The 19,803-nt window shown below is 45.2% G+C and overlaps 1 protein-coding gene across 1 annotated transcript; it reads left to right on the forward strand.

Moving 5' to 3' along the window:
- Nucleotides 1–15,855: 15,855 nt before the first annotated feature.
- LOC143803863 (uncharacterized) lies at nt 15,856–18,664 on the forward strand. Its single transcript, XM_077281626.1, has 2 exons — nt 15,856–17,009; nt 18,402–18,664. Exons 1-2 carry the CDS (start codon nt 16,415–16,417, stop codon nt 18,662–18,664), a joined length of 858 nt encoding a protein of 285 aa, XP_077137741.1. The 5' UTR covers nt 15,856–16,414.
- The last annotated feature ends 1,139 nt before the right edge of the window (nt 18,665–19,803 follow it).

Below are 19,803 nucleotides of genomic sequence, written 5' to 3' on the forward strand. Positions count from 1 at the left end.
GGAAGACACAGTGCACATGAGACCAAAGACACCATCTTGGAAAAGGGCAGTAATGCACAAAAGGTAATAAAAAATGTTCAGAGTCCTGACATTACTGCCTCCTTAGAAGCGGCCTCAGGACGATCCTGGACCTGGTTTCTCAGGGAATCTCTGATGAAAACGAGAAATCTTCTGTCGGGCATTGATGTTTTCCACAGGTTCCCAAGAGTCTTCCTCAGGGGGATATCCCTGCCATCTTATATGATATTGGAGCCGATTTCTGCGAATCCTGGAATCAATAATTTCCTCCACCACAAATTGTTCTTGCCCATCAATCACCACAGGCTGCAGAGGTGGCACAACACGTCCCTGGAAGGTATTAGGAGATACAGGCTTTAGTAAAGATACATGAAAAACTGGGTGTACCTTCATAGTCCTAGGCAGCTTCAGCCGGCAGGCCACAGAGCTCACAATACCGTTGATCTTGAAAGGGCCAATGAATTTCTGTCCAAGTTTTTGTGAAGGAACGTTTAACTTCAGATTCTTAGTTGCTAACCACACGGTATCTCCTACCTTGAACATGGGTGCAGGTTTACGGAATCTATCAGCCGATCTCTTATAACGTTCTTGGGCTGTGGTCAGGGATTCCTTCAGAACCTCCAGATTTTGCCTCATCGCAGTCAGCCTTTCCTCCACTGCTGGAACCGGAGAATTAATTGGAGACCTAGGTAAGGTACACGGATGATAACCCAGATTGGCAAAGAAAGGTGTAAATTTAGTGGAGGCGCTCTGAGAATTGTTATATGAAAATTCGGCTAACGGCTGCAACTCCAACCAATCATCCTGGAGATGGCTGACATAGCATCTTAGATATTGTTCCAGCGTCTGGTTGGTACGCTGAGTCTGACCATTTGTCTGGGGATGGTAAGCGAAAGAGAGACAGACATTAATATTGAGTGCAGAGCAAAACCCCTTCCAGAATCTTGAAGTGAACTGCACTCCACATTTTATTATGGTTCTGGTGGTAAGAACACATGAACTGACCTGATAGGTAAACCAAAAAATAGGACAAGCTCTGGGAATGTGGGAACTTTACTGACCGCAATCCTGATCCTATCAACACACACTATAGGCAGCCGTGGAGCGTTCCTAACTCGGCCTAGACGCCTCTGCACAGCCTGAGAAACTAGCTACCCTTAGAGAGAAACAAAGCCTCACTTGCCTCAGAGAAATTTTCCCCAAAGTGAGAGCAGCCCCCACAAATAATGACGGTGAGTTAAGAGGAAAACACAAACATAGAAATGAAAATAGGTTTTAGCAAATGAGGCCCGCTAATAACTAGTCAGAGGATAGCAAGGAATCTGTGCGGTCAGTATAAAATGCTACAAAAATTATCCACGCAGAGAATACAAAAAGACCCCCACACCGACTCACGATGTGAGGGGCGCAACTCCGCACCCCAGAGCTTCCAGATAGCAATCAAATAGCATATAAGCAAGCTGGACTGAACTCATCATATACTGAGAAACATTTTCAAATAGCAATGAGCAAAAATAGACTAGCATAAACTTAGCTTCTCCACGGGGAGACAGGTCACAAGGGAAGTCCAAGAGAGATCTGAACCAGTACTGAATACAAAGACAGCAGGCGACAAGTAAAGGTCCAGGTGGAGTTAAATAGGCAGCAAGCCTAGCAGGAAACGAGGCAGCTGGAGTCCAGCTACAGACCAGCCGTAACACTCAAAGCCACCAGAGGGAGCCCAAGAACAGAACTCACAAAGTACCACTCACGACCACAGGAGGGAGCCCGAGAACGGAATTCACAACAGTACCCCCCCCTTGAGGAGGGGTCACCGAACCCTCACCAGAGCCCCCAGGCCGATCAGGACGAGCCAAATGAAAGGCACGAACCAAATTGGCAGCATGGACATCAGAGGCAACAACCCAGGAATTATCCTCCTGACCATAGCCCTTCCATTTAACCAAGTACTGAAGCTTCCGTCTCGAAATACGAGAATCCAAGATCTTCTCCACCACATACTCCAATTCTCCCTCGACCAACACCGGAGCAGGAGGATCAACAGAAGGAACCACAGGCACCACATACCTCCGCAACAATGACCTATGGAACACATTATGAATGGCAAAAGATGCTGGGAGGTCCAAACGGAATGACACAGGATTGAGGATCTCTGAAATTTTATAAGGACCAATGAAACGAGGTTTAAACTTAGGAGAGGAAACCTTCATAGGAACGTAACGAGATGACAACCATACCAAATCCCCGACACGAAGTCGGGGACCCACACAGCGACGGCGATTAGCAAAGCGCTGAGCCTCGCCAGGAGCAACGGTCGGAGCGGGGCGTCGGTGTGTATCAGCCGAGACCCTCATTCTCTATTTGGAGGCCTGGATGGCATCCTGTGTGCGGTCCCAGATGTCACGTGCCTCCACCGCCCAGTCTGCCACCCTAGAATCGGTGGATGACTTGGGCATGGGCACAGGGACACGCGGATGCTGCCCGTAATTAAGGAGAAAAGGAGTCTGACCAGTGGAATCTGCTACGGCATTATTCAAGGCAAATTCCGCCCAAGGTAGCAAAGATGCCCAGTCATCCTGCCTAGCAGAGACAAAATGTCGTAAGTATGTCACCAGAGTCTGATTGGTTCTCTCTGCCAGCCCATTCGTCTCGGGATGATATGCAGAGGAGAGATTCAGCTCTATGCTGAGTAAACGACAGAGCTCTCTCCAAAACTGAGACGCAAACTGGGGACCCCGGTCGCTGACAACTTTATCAGGCATACCATGTAAGCGGAAAATATGCTTAATGAACAACGCCGCCAAGGCCCGTGCAGAAGGTAACCGTGGTAGTGGCACCAAATGCACCATTTTCGAGAAATGATCGGTGATGACCCAAATGATGGTACAGCCGCGAGACTTGGGCAAACCCACCACAAAGTCCATCCCGACCATCTCCCAAGGCCTGTCTGCCACCGGCATGGGGCAAAGTAACCCGGCAGGCTGTTGCCGTGAAGACCGATTCTGGGCGCAGGAGACACACGCCCGAATATAGTCCCTGACGTCACGGGCCATATGCGGCCACCAGTACGTCCTCGCCAAAAGCTCAGATGTCCTCTTGGTTCCAAAATGTCCACCCACTCTGGACGAGTGAGCCCAAGAGAGAACCTCCGGTCGCAAATTTGCTGGTACGAAAGTCTTGCCCGGGGGCACGGACTCTAGCGAAACCGGGGCCACAGTTCTCAGGCTCTCAGAGGGGACAATAAGCCGAGGCTCCTCCTCCTCCTCCTCAGATGACACTACGGAGCGAGAGAGAGCATCGGCACGAATGTTCTTCTCTCCAGAGAGAAAATGGAGAGTAAAATGGAACCGGGAGAAGAACAGGGACCATCTGGCCTGGCGAGAATTCAGCCGCTGGGCCGTCTGTATATACACCAAGTTTTTGTGGTCGGTGAATACTTGGAAGGGAAAGCGAGCTCCCTCCAAGAGGTGTCTCCACTCAGAAAAAGCCAACTTCATTGCTAGCAACTCCCTGTCCCCGATGGAATAATTCCCCTCCGCTGGTGTGAAGGTCTTGGAGAAGAAGAAGCAAGGATGCTTCCGACCTTGAGCATCCTTTTGGAAAAGGACTGCTCCAGCACCAACGGATGAGGCATCCACCTCCATAATAAATGGCTTATCTACATCGGGACGATGTAGAATTGGAGCGCTAGCAAAGTGTGACTTAATCGAAAGGAATGCCTTGGAGACATCCTCCGACCACAACTTGGGATTTGCTCCCTTCTTGGTGAGGGCAACCAAGGGAGCTACCAAAGTTGAAAAGTGTAGGATGAACTGGCGATAGTAATTGATGAACCCCATAAAGCGCTGCACCGCTTTAAGTGAATGGGGTTCCTGCCAGTCCATCACAGCTTGTAGTTTGGCAGGATCCATAGCCAAACCCTGGGCAGAGATGATATAACCAAGGAATGGCAAGGACTCCAGCTCAAACACACACTTCTCCAATTTGGCGTAGAGGGAGTTTGCCCGTAAGAGGTCGAAGACTTTGCGAACATCTCTCCGGTGGGAGTCAATATCTGGAGAGTAGATGAGAATATCATCCAGATAGACTACGACCGAGGTGGTGAGCATCTCCCGGAAGATGTCGTTCACAAAGTCTTGGAAAACGGCTGGGGCATTACAGAGCCCGAAGGGCATCACCAGATATTCATAGTGCCCATCCCTGGTGTTAAAAGCCGTCTTCCACTCGTCCCCCTCACGGATGTGGATCAGGTTATAAGCACCCCGCAGATCTAATTTAGTAAAAACCTTTGCTCCCCGTAGCCTATCAAAGAGCTCAGATATCAGGGGTAGTGGGTACTTGTTTTTAACGGTGATGGCGTTAAGACCCCTGTAGTCAATGCATGGATGCAATTCTCCACTCTTCTTCTGTACGAAGAAGAACCCAGCCCCAGCAGGTGACACTGACTTCCTAATAAAACCTCTTGCCAGATTTTCTTGGATATACTGAGACATTGCCTCCGTCTCCGGGAGACATAACGGATAGACTCGACCCCGGGGAGGCTCAGCTCCAGGCAAGAGATCGATAGGACAGTCATAGGGGCGGTGAGGCGGAAGGGTCTCCGCAGCCCTTTTGGAGAATACGTCCGCATAAGGCCAATAGTGCTTTAGGAGAGAGGAAAGATCTGCGGGTACCTCAGTTGTAGCAACCTGAACGCACTCCCTCTGACATCTACCCTCACAGGATTTACTCCATCCCAAAATTTTCCCTGAGGACCTCTCTATATGAGGAGAATGAAAACGAAGCCAGGGTATCCCCAACAGGACCTCATCAACTCCCTCAGGAAGGACCAAAAAGAAATAATCTCCTGATGTGATGGAGATACAGAGAGAGTGAAAGGGAAGGTTGGGTGTGTAATCTGTGAAGGTAGTGTCGACCCATTTACCACTCGAATGGTTATTGGCTTGGCGAGCATCACCAGGGGTATTGCGTGTCGCTGAGCGAAAGTGGATGACAAAAAATTACCCTCCGCTCCAGAGTCCACGCAAAGCTCTACCATAAGAGTGGATGGGCCTATGGTAATTGTCCCCTTCAAGGACAATTTTGAGGTAAACGTCGCCGTGTCTAATGTACCTCCTCCAACTGCCACTAGACGCTGACGTTTCCTCGACCGCTGCAGACACTTGGAGGCAAGATGTCCGGACTGCCGGCAAACATGACAGACCTTAGGGGCATTAGCGGCCTGGGACTTAGACCCCGTTCGTGACCCCTCCATGGCCTCATGTGACTCGGGCGCCTGGACCGGAGATTCCAAAGGTCTGGCAAAGGTGGGAGCTAGCCGAAACCTCTGCTTACACTGGGCTCGCTCCAACTTCGCTTGTGAAAACGAAGGTCTATGCGAGTTGATATGGATATGAGCTCCTCCAGTGTAGCGGGAATCTCCCTAGTGGCCAAAGCGTCCTTCACATGGTCAGCCAGCCCCCTCCAGAAGACTGGGATGAGGGTTTTATCAGACCACTCCAACTCAGACGCTAAGGTCCGGAAGAGAATGGCAAATTGACTGACCATGGTCGAACCCTGAGTCAATGCCAGCAGTTGGAGCGCCGTATAATGGGTGACTTGAGGTCCTACGAAGACCTGCTTCAGAGTGTCCAGAAACCGAGGAACACTCTGCACCACATGATCGTTGCGCTCCCACAGCGGCGTAGCCCACTCCAAAGCTCTGTCCGACAGAAGAGAAATTACAAATCCCACCTTTGCCCACTCTGTGGGAAAACGTGCAGCCAGGAGCTCGAGATGAATACCGCAGTCGCTCACGAATCCCCTACAGGACTTACTGTCCCCAGATAATTTTTCAGGCAATGGAAGATGGGATAAGGTCGGGACAGAGGTGGCAGTGGGTAAAGCTGCTGCAGCCACGCTAGCAGCCTGAACAGCAATTGCGGTAACATCCACCGCCGAGGTTGCACGCTCGAGAGACGCCAACCGGCCCTCCAGCAGCTGGACGTACCCCTGCAATCGCTGTTTGTCCGCCATAACTTAGCCAGATCCTGGCGCTAGTATAATGTTAGGGTTTGCGGAACGCACCGAATATATTTATTGAGGTGATTGATGCGTTCGCAACCCGGGATCCACTGTGCAGGAATATCCTGCTGCTAAGTGGATGGCGGCGCAATATGGCGGTAATAACCAGCTCTGTTAGCTCCACAGAGTGGCCGAGAAAGCAAAGCTCTGTGCCCTGTTAACTCTCACAGAGACACACGCTAACTACCCAGACAAGAGCAGTCAGTGGCCATTCATGCATACAACACTCCTCGCCGGATGTGCCAGCATTCTAGGGGCTTATTTCAGCCGGGTCCCTGAATACTCTCACACACAAACTCCTCGCCGGAGGTGCCAGCATTCTAGGGGCTTATTTCAGCCGGGTCCCTGAACACATTCACACAAATGACCACAATGGCGCAAAGCATGTAACATATGAAGATACTAGCGCATGGCCGTGCGGCCATGCGAGCCTTAAATATCTGCAGCACATACAAGACCTTAAAGAAGAGGACCAATGAGAGATTGCCATACCTGAGCATGTGACCCTAGATCTCCACTGAGAGATCTGGCCCTGGGCATGCTCAGTGTGTGCAGAGCAGGACTTAGTCCTAGCACCTATAGGACCTTCCTGAAAGGACCAATAGACTTGGCTGCAGAAGCTGAACATGTGACCCCTGATCTCCAGTGAGAGATCTTACCCTGGGCATGCTCAGTATGTGCAAAGCAGGACTTAGACCCAGGAAAGCCTGTTCGCCGTAGATCAGTGCAGGGTACAATAGTAGAGCCTGGAGAGGCAGCAATAACCCTTTGCACTGAATCAGACTCAGTGAGACGCTGGGACCGACGTCTCTGCTGAGCAGGCTCCACTGCGGCCGATGGAGAATGGGAGACTGCAGCAGAGACGGATCGAGATTCCCCCTGTGCAGCAGAGGAAACTCGACTCCTAACACAGAGCTCCTATATATAATGTCACTGGTGATGATTATTTCCTTACACTGTATACAGCGCTCCTGTGTATAATGTCACTGGTGATCCCTGTACACTATATACAGAACTCTTGTGTACAGTATAATGTCACTGGTGATTCCTGTATTAACTGTACACTGATACTATATACAGAGCTCCTGTGTATAATGTCACAGGCGATCCCTGTTTTATCTGTACACTGACACTATATACATTGCTCCTGTGTGTAATGCCACTGGTGATCCCTGTATTACCTGTACACTGACAATAAACACAGAGCTGCTGTGTATAATGACCTTAGTATTGTGTTGTTTTTTTTTTTACTAATGATCAGTATTGTAGTAATCGGTCACTATGTGGTGGTAATATGTGGTTTGGTCATGGTGTGGCGGTATTTGTTTCCTGTATATGGTTTTATTCGGTCACTATGCCATGGTAATATGTGGTCTGGTCATGGTGTGGAGGTATTTCTTCCTTGTATGTGGTAGTATTCAGTCACTATGTGGTGGTAATATACGGTTTGGTCATGGTGTGATAGTATTTGTCCTTTGTCTGTGGTATTAATGGTCATTCTAAAAAATATATGCGACTCATTTCTTTAAAGAAAAATACATAAAAATATACCTAAAAAGAGTATTGGATATTTTAAGAACTGTTTAATAGGTTAGAGTATTGTGGGGTCCGGCCAAAAGAGTCTGCCTTGTCGTAGTGGCGGCTTAAAAATTATTTTGGACTAAACAAAAGCTGCTTGCTATGTATGTGATATGGTGTCTGCGGGGAACTTAACCCCTTCCCGACCTTTGACGCCACGTAGGCGTCATGAAAGTCGGTGCCAATCCGACCCATGACGCCTATGTGGCGTCATGGAATGATCGCATCCCTGCAGATCGGGTGAAAGGGTTAACTCCTATTTTACCCGATCTGCAGGGAGAGGGGGAGTTGTACTTCAGCCCAGGGGGGGGGGTGGCTTTGCCCCCACGTGGCTACGATCGCTCTGATTGGCTGTTGAAAGTGCAACAGCCAATCAGAGCAATTTGCAATATTTCACCTATGAAAATGGTGAAATATTGCAATCCAGCCATGGCCGATGCTGCAATAGCATCTGCCATGGCTGGAAATCATGTTCTGCCCCCCCCCACCGCCCCCGATCTCCTCCCCAGTCCTCCGTTCTCTCCGGTACCCCCCTCCGTCCCCCTGTCCGCTCCCCCGTGCTCCTGTCCGCTCCCCCGTGCTCCTGTCCGCTCCCCCGGTCCTCCGATCCCCCCCCCTGTGCTCCGATCCACCCCCCCACCACCCCCTCATACTTACCGAGCCTCCCGAAGTCGGTCCGTCTTCTCCCTGGGCGCCGCCATCTTCCAAAATGGCGGGCGCATGCGCAGTGCGCCCGCCGCATCTGCCGGCCGGCAAAGTACATTTTGATCGCTGTGGTAGGTTATATCACAGCGATCAAAATAAAAAAATAATAAATAAACCCCCCCCCCTTTATCACCCCCATAGGTAGGGACAATAATAAAATAAAGAAAATATATATATATTTTTTTTCCACTAGGGTTAGGGTTAGAACTAGGGTTAGAACTAGAACTAGGGGTAGGGTTAGGGTTAGGGGTAGGGTTAGGGTTATGGCATGTGCACACAGTGCGGATTTGGCCGCGGATCCGCAGCGGATCGGCCGCGGATCCGCAGCGGATCGGCCGCGGATCCGCAGCGGATCGGCCACGGATCCGCAGCGGATTGGCCACTGCGAATTCGTAGCAGTTTTCCATCAGGTTTACAGTACCATGTACACCTATGGAAAACCAAATCCGCTGTGCCCATGGTGCGGAAAATTCCGTGCAGAAACGCTGCGTTGTATTTTCCGCAGCATGTCAATTCTTTGTGCGGATTCCGCAGCGTTTTACACCTGTTCCTCAATAGGTATCCGCAGGTGAAATCCGCACAAAAAAACACTGGAAATCCGCTGTAAATCCGCAGGTAAAACGCAGTGCCTTTTACCTGCAGATTTTTCAAAAATCGTGCGGAAAAATCTCACACGAATCCGCAACGTGGGCACATAGCCTTAGGGTTAGGGTTGGAATTAGAGTTAGGGTTGGAATTAGGGCTAGGGTTGGAAATAGGGTTAAGATTAGGCTTGTGGTTAGGGTTACGGATAGGGTTAGGGGTGTGTTGGGGTTACAGTTGTGGTTAGGGTTGGGATTAGGGTTAGGATTAGGGTTAGGGTTGGAATTAGGGTTACGGGTGTGTTGGGGTTAGGGTTGTGGTTAGGGGTGTGTTGGGGTTAGGGTTGTGATTAGGGTTATGGCTACAGTTGGGATTAGGATTAGGGGTGTGTTGGGGTTAGTGTTGAAGTTAGAATTGAGGGGTTTCCACTGTTTAGGCACATCAGGGGTCTCCAAATGCAACATGGCGCCACCATTGATTCCAGCCAATCTTGCGTTCAAAAAGTCAAATGGTGCTCCCTCCCTTCTAAGCCCCGACGTGCGCCCAAAAAGTGGTGTACCCCCACATTTGAGGTACCAGCGTACTCAGGACAAACTGGGCAACAACTGTTGGGGTCCAATTTCTCCTGTTACCCTTGCAAAAATAAAAAATTACTTGCTAAAACATAATTTTTGAGGAAAGAACAATTATTTTTTATTTTCACGGCTCTGCGTTATTAACTTCTGTGAAGCACTTGGGGGTTGAAAGTGCTCACCACACATCTAGATAAGTTCCTTCGGGGGTCTAGTTTCCAAAATGGGGTCACTTGTGGGGTGTTTCTACTATTTAGGCACATCAGGGGCTCTGCAAATGCAACGTGATGCCCGCAGATCATTCCATCAAAGTCTGCATTTCAAATGTCACTACTTCCCTTCCGAGCCCTGACGTGCGCCCAAACAGTGGTTTACCCCCACACATGGGGTATCAGCGTACTCACAACAAACTGGGCAACAAATATTGTGGTCCAATTTCTCCTGTTACCCTTGTGAAAATAAAAAATTGCTTGCTAAAACATCTTTTTTGAGGAAAGAAAAATGATTTTTTATTTTCACGGCTCTGCGTTGTAAACTTCTGTGATGCACTTGGGGGTTGAACATGCTCATCACACATCTAGATAAGTTCCTTGGGGGGTATAGTTTCCAAAATGGGGTCACTTGTGGGGTCTTTCTACTGTTTAGGCACATCAGGGGCTCTGCAAATGCAATGTGACGCCCGCAGACCATTCCATCAAAGTCTGCATTTCAAATGTCACTACTTCACTTCCGAGCCCTGACGTGTGCCCAAACAGTGGTTTACCCCCACATATGGGGTATCAGCGTACTCACAACAAACTGGGCAACAAATATTGTGGTCCAATTTCTCCTGTTACCCTTGTGAAAATAAAAAATTGCTTGCTAAAACATCTTTTTTGATGAAAGAAAAATTATTTTTTATTTTCACGGCTCTGCGTTGTAAACTTCTGTGAAGCACTTGGGGGTTGAACGTGCTCATCACACATCTAGATAAGTTCCTTGGGGGGTCTAGTTTCCAAAATGGGGTCACTTGTGGGGTGTTTCTACTGTTTAGGCACATCAGGGGCTCTGCAAATGCAATGTGACGCCCGCAGACCATTCCATCAAAGTCTGCATTTCAAATGTCACTACTTCCCTTCCGAGCCCTGACGTGTGCCCAAACAGTGGTTTACCCCCACATATGGGGTATCAGCATACTCACAACAAACTGGGCAACAAATATTGTGGTCCAATTTCTCCTGTTACCCTTGTGAAAATAAAAAATTGCTTGCTAAAACATCTTTTTTGAGGAAAGAAAAATGATTTTTTATTTTCACGGCTCTGCGTTGTAAACTTCTGTGAAGCTCTTGGGGGTTGAACGTGCTCACCACACATCTAGATAAGTTCCTTGGGGGGTCTAGTTTCCAAAATGGGGTCACTTTTGGGGGGTTTCTACTGTTTAGGCATATCAAGGGCTCTGCAAACGTAGCATGATGCCCGCAGACCATTCCATCAAAGTCTGCATTCCAAAACGTCACTACTTCCCTTCCGAGCCCCGGCATGTGCCCAAACAGTGGTTTACCCCCACATATGGGGTATCAGCGTACTCAGGAGAAACTGGACAACAACTTTTGGGGTCAAATTTCTCCTGTTACCCTTGCAAAAATAAAAAATTCTGGGCTAAAAAAATATTTTTGAGGAAAGGAAACACATTTATTATTTTCACGGCTCTGCGTTATAAACTTCTGTGAAGCAGTTGGGGGTTCAAAGTGCTCACCACACATCTAGATAAGTTCCCTTGGGGGTCTAGTTTCCAAAATGGAGTCACTTGTGGGGAGTTCCTACTGTTTAGGCACATCAGGGGCTCTGCAAATGCAACCTGACGCCCGCAGAGCATTCCATCAAAGTCTGCATTTCAAAACGTCACTACTTCCCTTCCAAACCCCGACGTGTGCCAAAACAGTGGTTTACCCCCACATATGGGGTATCCGCGTACTCAGGAGAAACTGGACAACAACTTTTGGGGTCCAATTTCTCCTGTTACCCTTGGGAAAATAAAAAATTGTGGGCTAAAAAATCATTTTTGAGAAAAGAAAAATTATTTTTTATTTTCATGGCTCTGCGTTATAAACTTCTGTGAAGCACTTGGGGGTTCAAAGTGCTCACCACACATCTAGATTAGTTCCTTGGGAGGTCTAGATTCCAAAATGGGGTCACTTGTGCGGGAGCTCCAATGTTTAGGCACACAGGGGCTCTCCAAACGCGACATGGTGTCCGCTAATGATTGGAGCTAATTTTCCATTCAAAAAGCCAAATGGCGTGCCTTCCCTTCCGAGCCCTGCGGTGCGCCCAAACAGTGGTTTACCCCCACATATGGGGTATCATCGTACTCAGGACAAACTGGACAACAACATTTGGGGTCCAATTTCTCCTATTACCCTTGGGAAAATAAAAAATTCTGGGCTAAAAATCATTTTTGAGGAAAGAAAAATTATTTTTTATTTTGACGGCTCTGCGTTATAAACTTCTGTGAAGCACCTGGGGGTTATAAGTGCTCACTATGCATCTAGATAAGTTCCTTGGGGGGTCTAGTTTCCAAAATGGGGTCACTTGTAGGGGAGCTCCAATGTTTAGGCACACAGGAGCTCTCCAAACGCGACATGGTGTCCGCTAACGATTGGAGCTAATTTTCCATTCAAAAAGTCAAATGGCACGCCTCCCCTTCCGAGCCTTGCCGTGCACCCAAACAGTGGTTTACCCCCACATATGAGGTATCGGCGTACTCAGGAGAAATTGCCCAACAAATTTTAGGATCCATTTTATCCTGTTGCCCATGTGAAAATGAAAGAATTGAGGCTAAAAGAAATTTTGTGTGAAAAAAAAGTACTTTTTCATTTTTGCGGATCAATTTGTGAAGCACCTGAGGGTTTAAAGTGCTCACTATGCCTCTAGATAAGTTCCTTGGGGGGTCTAGTTTCCAAAATGGGGTCACTTGTGGAGGCGCTCCAATGTTTAGGCACACAGGGGCTTTCCAAACGCGACATGGTGTCCGCTAACGATGGAGATAATTTTTCATTCAAAAAGTCAAATGGCGCTCCTTCCCTTCCGAGCCTTACCATGTGCCCAAACAGTGGTTTACCCCCACATGTGAGGTATTGGTGTACTCAGGAGAAATTGCCCAACAAAATTTAGGATCCATTGAGGTATCAGCGTACTCAGGACAAATTGGACAACAACATCCGTGGTCCAGTTTCTCCTTTTACCCTTGGGAAAATAAAAAATTGTTGCTAAAAGATCATTTTTGTGACTAAAAAGTAAAATGTTCATTTTTTACTTCCATGTTGCTTCTGCTGCTGTGAAACACCTGAAGGGTTAATAAACTTCTTGAATGTGGTTTTGAGCACCTTGAGGGGTGCAGTTTTTAGAATGGTGTCACTTTTGGGTATTTTTAGCCATATAGAACCCTCAAACTGGCTTCAAATGTGAGGTGGTCCCTAAAAAAAATGGTTTTGTAAATTTTGTTGTAAAAATGAGAAATCACTGGTCAAATTTTAACCCTTATAACTTCCTAGCAAAAAAAAAATTTGTTTCCAAAATTGTGCTGATGTAAAGTAGACATGTGGGAAATGTTATTTATTAACTATTTTGTGTCACATAACTCTCTGGTTTAACAGAATAAAAATTCAAAATGTGAAAATTGCGAAATCTTCAAAATTTTTGCCAAATTTCCGTTTTTTTCACAAATAAACTCAGAAATTATCGACCTAAATTTACCACTAACATGAAGCCCAATATGTCACGAAAAAACAATCTCAGAATCGCTAGGATCCGTTGAAGCGTTCCTGAGTTATTACCTCATAAAGGGACACTGGTCAGAATTGCAAAAAACGGCAAGGTCATTAAGGCCAAAATAGGCTGGGTCATGAAGGGGTTAATATCTGATTTGTGGGGAAGTGGTGCAGAAGATGAGTTTTTTAAAGAGTGTATGGTGGGACTGTGAAAGGTTAGCGATGTGGAGGCGCCTTGCATGGCTCACATCCTCAACCTGGTGGTACAGTGTTTTCCCCGCCACTATCCTGGCATGGGTGAGCTGCTGCAGAAAGCACGGAAGCTGTGTGCTCACGTTCCCCGTTCGCACCACTCAGGTCATCAACTGGCATCGATACAGAGGTCTTTGTCCATGCCAGTTGCAGCGACTGTGGCAGTAGCAATGAGCGCTGACACAGTATGTCATGTGGTATAATCTGGGCTAACGCAGTACGGATCTGGCACATATCACTTGCCCACCCCCCTTTTTTGGATATATTTATTTTTTATATATTTATTTGTGACATTCAAGTAGTGTATATTTTTTAATCGTATGGTATCTATTCTAAATAAACAACAAAAAGCAACCGTCAGATCTGTGACTTGTGGCCATCAGGCCCCTAATCCTGGTGTACTACTGGTATTTACTCCACACAATAGCCTACTGCTAGTGCTTCGGGTTGTATGCTACAGTGAGTTATTGAAATTGCTTTTCAAGCGCCATAGGATTCTATGTAGTATCTTGACCATTATTATTTCTCGACAACCGGTGGTTATTGTCTTCCTAATAGGCTGCTGAAAGCCAATACTCCATATACTGAGTATAGTGTCAGTGGATCTTTGATTTATATGTGGAATTGTGCGATGATAAGGAGACACTGGAGTGAAGAGACCTTTACATTATCACAGATAATTGGGCTCCAATTGATTGTGCTCCAGAACTTTGTGTCCCTGGAATTGTAGATGAAGAAATATGGCCTCATTATAATAAAATATTTCTCTGTGAGACTACATTTCTTGCCAGGAAGACAATAGAACTGCGATGGATGGGGGGGGGGGGGGAAATCTCCCACCATCACTGATTGGAAAACGTTAGTTAATGACATAATACCATATGAAAATATAGTATATATAGGAATAGAGAGTGTCCCCCAAAATTCCATAGAATTTGGGAGAAATGGTGAGATTCACCTCTAACACACCTATCTTCCAACGCACTGACTTACCCCCTTTTGCGTTACATTCCCTGATGTGCTCCAGGTTCCTAAATACATGGGATGAGATCCCTGATATAAAATGGATGAAGAAGAGTGTACTCTTTTCCCGAATTAATGCATAATTTGATCTCTGCTACATTAACTCCTTAATCCCCTGGCCATTTTCCGTTTTTTGCTTCTTCCCAGAGCCATCATAACTTTTTTATTTTTTGGTCAATATGGCCATGTGAAGGCTTGTTTTTAGTGGGATGAGTTGTACTTTTGAACACCACCATGGGTTTTAACATAATATGTACTGGAAATCAGGAAAAAATTACAAGAGAAGAGAAATTGCAAAAAAGTTTTTTTTTCATATATACTATGTTCACTAAATGCTAAAACTGACCTGCCCTTATGATTCTCAAGGTCATTATGAGTTCACAGACACCAAATATTTATAGGTTCTTTATTTTTCAAGTGGTGAAAAAAAATAAAAAATTTGTTAAAAAATGCCATTTTCCGAGACCTAGGTGAGGACTTATTTTTTGCGTGCCGAGCTGATGTTTCTATTGACACAATTTTGATGCACATACAATATTTTGATAGCCCGTTATTGCATTTTATTGCAAAACGTAATTCTGGTGTTTTGAATTTTTTTTAGCAATCGGGTTAATTCTTTTTTTATATTAATAGGTCTGGCGATTCAGAAAACGGCAATACAAAATATGTGTATATTTGATTTTTTTATTGTTTTACTTTGAATAGGGGGAAAGGGGGGTGATTTGAACTTTTATATATTTGTATTTTTGTAATATTTTTAAAAACATTTTTTTTTAAATTTTGCATGCTTCAATAGTCTCCATGGGAGACTAGAAGCTGCAATACCTTGATCGCCTCTGCTACATACAGGCGATGAGCACCGACCACGGCAATGACAACCACAGAGGCTGTTGCAGGGACATGTTAGCTGTATAGATTAGCTGTCATGTGTCCGGAAAGGTGTATGCTGATCGTCGGAACCTGCACCAAACAGGAGGAGTCCGACATGTGCGTACTATTATGGCAGATGTCGGAAAGGGGTTAACATAAATCCGGTACTTCAGATGAGTGCAATATCCTATATATTAATGCATTTTACTGTATATGCAGTTACCTATTGTTAAATGTACAATACAATACCTGCAGCACTGTTTTAAAACAGATACTTACAGATGTTTGTAACAGCATCTGGATTTATATCGCTGTTTGTTATATTACTGTTCGTTTGTAACGTTTATTATAAAGAATTCTTCAATAAAATAAGTTTTCTTTTTCTTTTCAATGTTCTTTTTATTGATTTTCATTAAAGAACAGATGTACAAACATGCATAAAATACAAAAAAAGAGAACAGTTAATAGAACGACATTAGATAAACTTCGAGTAAAAGCTCTTAGGACAAACATAGAGCTTTGAGGTCACTCAGATTATATGTAGGTAAGACAATTGTATTATATGAATGATAAGTAGTTGTCAATTGGAGGATACACAATAAGTTTTTAAACAAAAAAAAATTCTGCACACAGATATTCTCTTAAGAAACACAAAACCTCACTTTTATACTTCTAAATAGTCAGAGCTGAGGTTTATTAACCTTTTGGGTTGACTGACAGCACTGTAGTTTTTCGATAATAAAACAAATAATCAAAAATACAAATTGTACACATATGTACACATCAGTAAAAAGTTGCTTCAGCATCCTTCAAATTCGCTATCTATCTCTATCACCTCTCTCATGGTGGCATCATAATTAGACGGATGTCACAAGTGATGTGATGACATCATCACATTCTATATTCCAATGTTACAGCCTAAGGGAATCACTGCCTTACAGACTCCCAAGGGTGAGGTAGCCCCTTTTGTTTTTCGTGACGAACGAAGCAAAAATTGATTACAAAATGGATAAAGAGAGAAGAAGAGCCCAAAGAGATCGGGTTCTGAGAGAGAGGAGAGGAATAAATGAAGAGCCGATACCATTGTTCGCTTTAGGGCAAAAAGACATTACTCTACCGGATATGGACACTGACGCCTCAGAAATGGCGTCCAAACGTCAAACTCTGGACAAAATGAGAAAGACCAAAAGACATGAAATCCTTACAGAGAAAAGGAATATGGAGAACCTCATGGAGTCTCACTCTGCAGCCTCCGCTGAGCGTCAGAGGGCCATTATAATCTCCTTGAAAAAAATTGGAGATCTGGTCCCTGAAATGCGGAGGAGGAACAAAGATGCCATCCTCAACAAGCGGAGAAACATCAGCGCAGAGTTAGAGCTGGACGAGGTTCTCCAAGATACACCGAGAGATGTCACATCCTCCAGCTCTGAAAGTCTGGAGACACTAACCCTACAAAGAACGGCAACCCTGGAGAGGACCATTATAAATGAGAATGATGCATTACAGAGGTCCAGGACATCAGCTGAGAACATCTCCATCCCAGAGAACAAACAGCTGAGTGATTCTCCACCTAAAACACCACTGGATAAAGAGGAACCAGGTAAGATGGAAACTGCTCTGTATAATAAGACTGGGGTGAGGGGGATTATACTCCTAATATTATGTACTGGCCTCAGTTATCAAAAGTGCAGAACAACTGTCCTTGTTGTCCATAGCAACCAATCACTATGCGGCTTTCATTGTTCTACAGAATGTTAAGAAATGGAATCTGTGCTGTGATTTGTTGCTATGGGCAACTTCGATGTTTTTGCTATTGTATAGTTTTGATACATTGGAGCCAAAATATTAGACATTTCCTGCTCATTTACATAATTCTGTTTAAAATTGTAATATTTGCTCTGGAGCTATTTGTGGTAAACCTCTTCTTGACCTTGTAACCTTCGGTTGTTTATCCTCCCTCCTTTGAAAACCGATAACTATTTATTGCTTAACTTTTCTGCCAATTTAGCAGTATGTGGACTTGTGTTTTTTAGTGGACAGAGCTGTAGTTTTGTACACTATTCAATGTTCTGGAAAATGGAGAAAAAGATTCAAAATGTGGTAAAATTGTGGAAAAAGTCATTCTGCCATTGTATTTTTTACTGTGTTCATTGAGTGGTAAAAACGACCTCTCAAAATGTTTCTCGATGTCAGATACAACTATGGTAATAATGAACACATGCATCGGGAGTTTTTTTAATTACGCGGTGAAAGGAATTAAAGAATTTTATGTAAAAAATGGTTTGTGTCCCAATATTGTGAGGCATTGTATCTTGTTGATTTTGATGGAGCTGTGTGAGGGTTTGTTTTTTGCGTGTCGAGTTGTAGCTTTCATTGATACCTTTCCTGGGTAGAGCGGACATTGTGATATCTTTTTATTGCAATTTTTTAGGTGGATACGGCGCTCTCAAAAAAATAAAATTCTGATGTTTCAATTTTATTTTTCTCACTTTAGAGTTTACTGTTTGCATTAATTAATGTTATGTTTTTATAAATCGGATTTACACGGATGGGGTGATAACAGATATGCAAATTATTAGATAGAACTGTTTACAGCTAACTAAACATGCTCATATGAAATTAAGCCAGGCTGGTCCTAACAGAAGGAGGAATGTGAAAGACTTGGGCTTTCAGCAGGCCCAGGTAGTCATTTCCAACAATTAACCCCCTGCAGTCATGTTTTGGGGGAGGAGTAATGGGTGCTGGTGCACACAAATCAGTAATGACTTCATTTAAATACCACTGTGAGCATTGAAATGGTTAAGCAGCAGTAATTGTAGATAGTTCTGGTGACTGCAGTTATTGCAGATGGCCGCTATGTAATACAGCAGGCATATGCCTGGCATGGTGCAGGCTCAGCTCCTGAGCCCGCTCCATACACTGCTGCACAACATGACAAACATTTCCATTATGTGTTCACTAAGGGTTAATAAATCTTGTATCATCTCAGCAGATGGAATGGATAAGACACCCCACGACACATCAGACATGCCGGCACACGGCCTTGGCGAGGCCAGTGTACAGATTTCTTCACAAAGAGAACTGGTCCACACAGACCAACCTATGGACCTTTACAGTCTCGAGTTCTGGGAAGATCTTGGAAAAGGAAGCTATGGAAAAGTAAGTGTCAATTTATATTTGTCCGTGTTCCTCAATGTATCCTACACAGATACACAGGAGGGATGTACTTATTCATTACAGGATGTTCATATGTAATGATACTTGGGATAAACTAGTGACATATTACACAGTAAGGCTGGGGTCACACATGCGTGTTTTACGTACGTAAGAGCGCATAAACTACGTCCGTAAAACTCGCATTACATACGGCACAATGCTTCTCAATGGGGCTGCTCCTATTAGCCGTATATTACGGTTCAGTATTATACGGCTTTCTACGGCCGTACAAAATCGCAGCATGCTGCGTTTGTCAGCGTACTGCGCAAATAATACGCCAATGAAAGTCTATGGGGACGAGAAAAATACGGATTCCACACGGACCTGCAGTGTGACTTGCGAGAAATACGCAGCGCTGTTAGTGAAAAGTCGGAAATTCAATTGCCGGCTTTTTCCTTCTCCTGCACAAACCCGACAGGATATGAGACATGGTTTACATACAGTAAACCATCTCATATCCCCCTTTTTTTTTGCATATTCCACACTACTAATGTTAGTAGTGTGTATGTGCAAAATTTCAGCGCTGTAGCTGCTAAAATAAAGGGTTAAATGGCGGAAAAAATTGGCGTGGGCTCCCGCGCAATTTTCTCCGCCAGAGTGGTAAAGCCAGTGACTGAGGGCAGATATTAATAGCCAGGAGAGGGTCCATGGTTATTGGCCCCCCCGTGGCTAAAAACATCTGCCCCCAGCCACCCCAGAAAAGGCACATCTGGAAGAAGCGCCTATTCTGGCACTTGGCCACTCTCTTCCCACTCCCTGTAGCGGTGGGATATGGGGTAATGAAGGGTTAATGCCACCTTGCTATTGTAAGGTGACATTAAGCCAGATTAATAATGGAGAGGCGTCAATTATGACACCTATCCATTATTAATCCAATTGTAGGAAAGGGTTAAAAAACACACACACACATGATTAAAAAGGATTTTAATGAAATAAACACAGTGGTTGTTGTAATAATTTATTGTTCTCGCAATCCATTTGCAAACCCTCGCTTGGCAAAATAATAAACGCACAAAATACATACCTTCTGGTGAACCGTCTCGTCCCACGAAGTAATCCATCTGAAGGGGTTAACTAATATTACAGGCACGAGCCCTGCTAAATGCAGCGGTGCTCCGTGCCTGTAATCCCCGGCGAATGAATGAAATGTAGGTCAGTGACCTACATTTCCTTCAGTC

The sequence above is a fragment of the Ranitomeya variabilis genome, chromosome 2, assembly GCF_051348905.1.
Source record: "Ranitomeya variabilis isolate aRanVar5 chromosome 2, aRanVar5.hap1, whole genome shotgun sequence".
NCBI lineage: Eukaryota > Metazoa > Chordata > Amphibia > Anura > Dendrobatidae > Ranitomeya > Ranitomeya variabilis.

What these genes read in the sequence shown, in the direction of transcription:
- LOC143803863 (XM_077281626.1), top strand. Translation starts at nt 16,415, where the DNA reads ATGGATAAAGAGAGAAGAAGAGCCCAAAGAGATCGGGTTCTGAGAGAG. An exon ending in ACTGGATAAAGAGGAACCAG is followed by an intron (nt 17,010 to 18,401) that starts GTAAGATGGAAA and finishes TCATCTCAGCAG; the next exon opens with ATGGAATGGATAAGACACCC.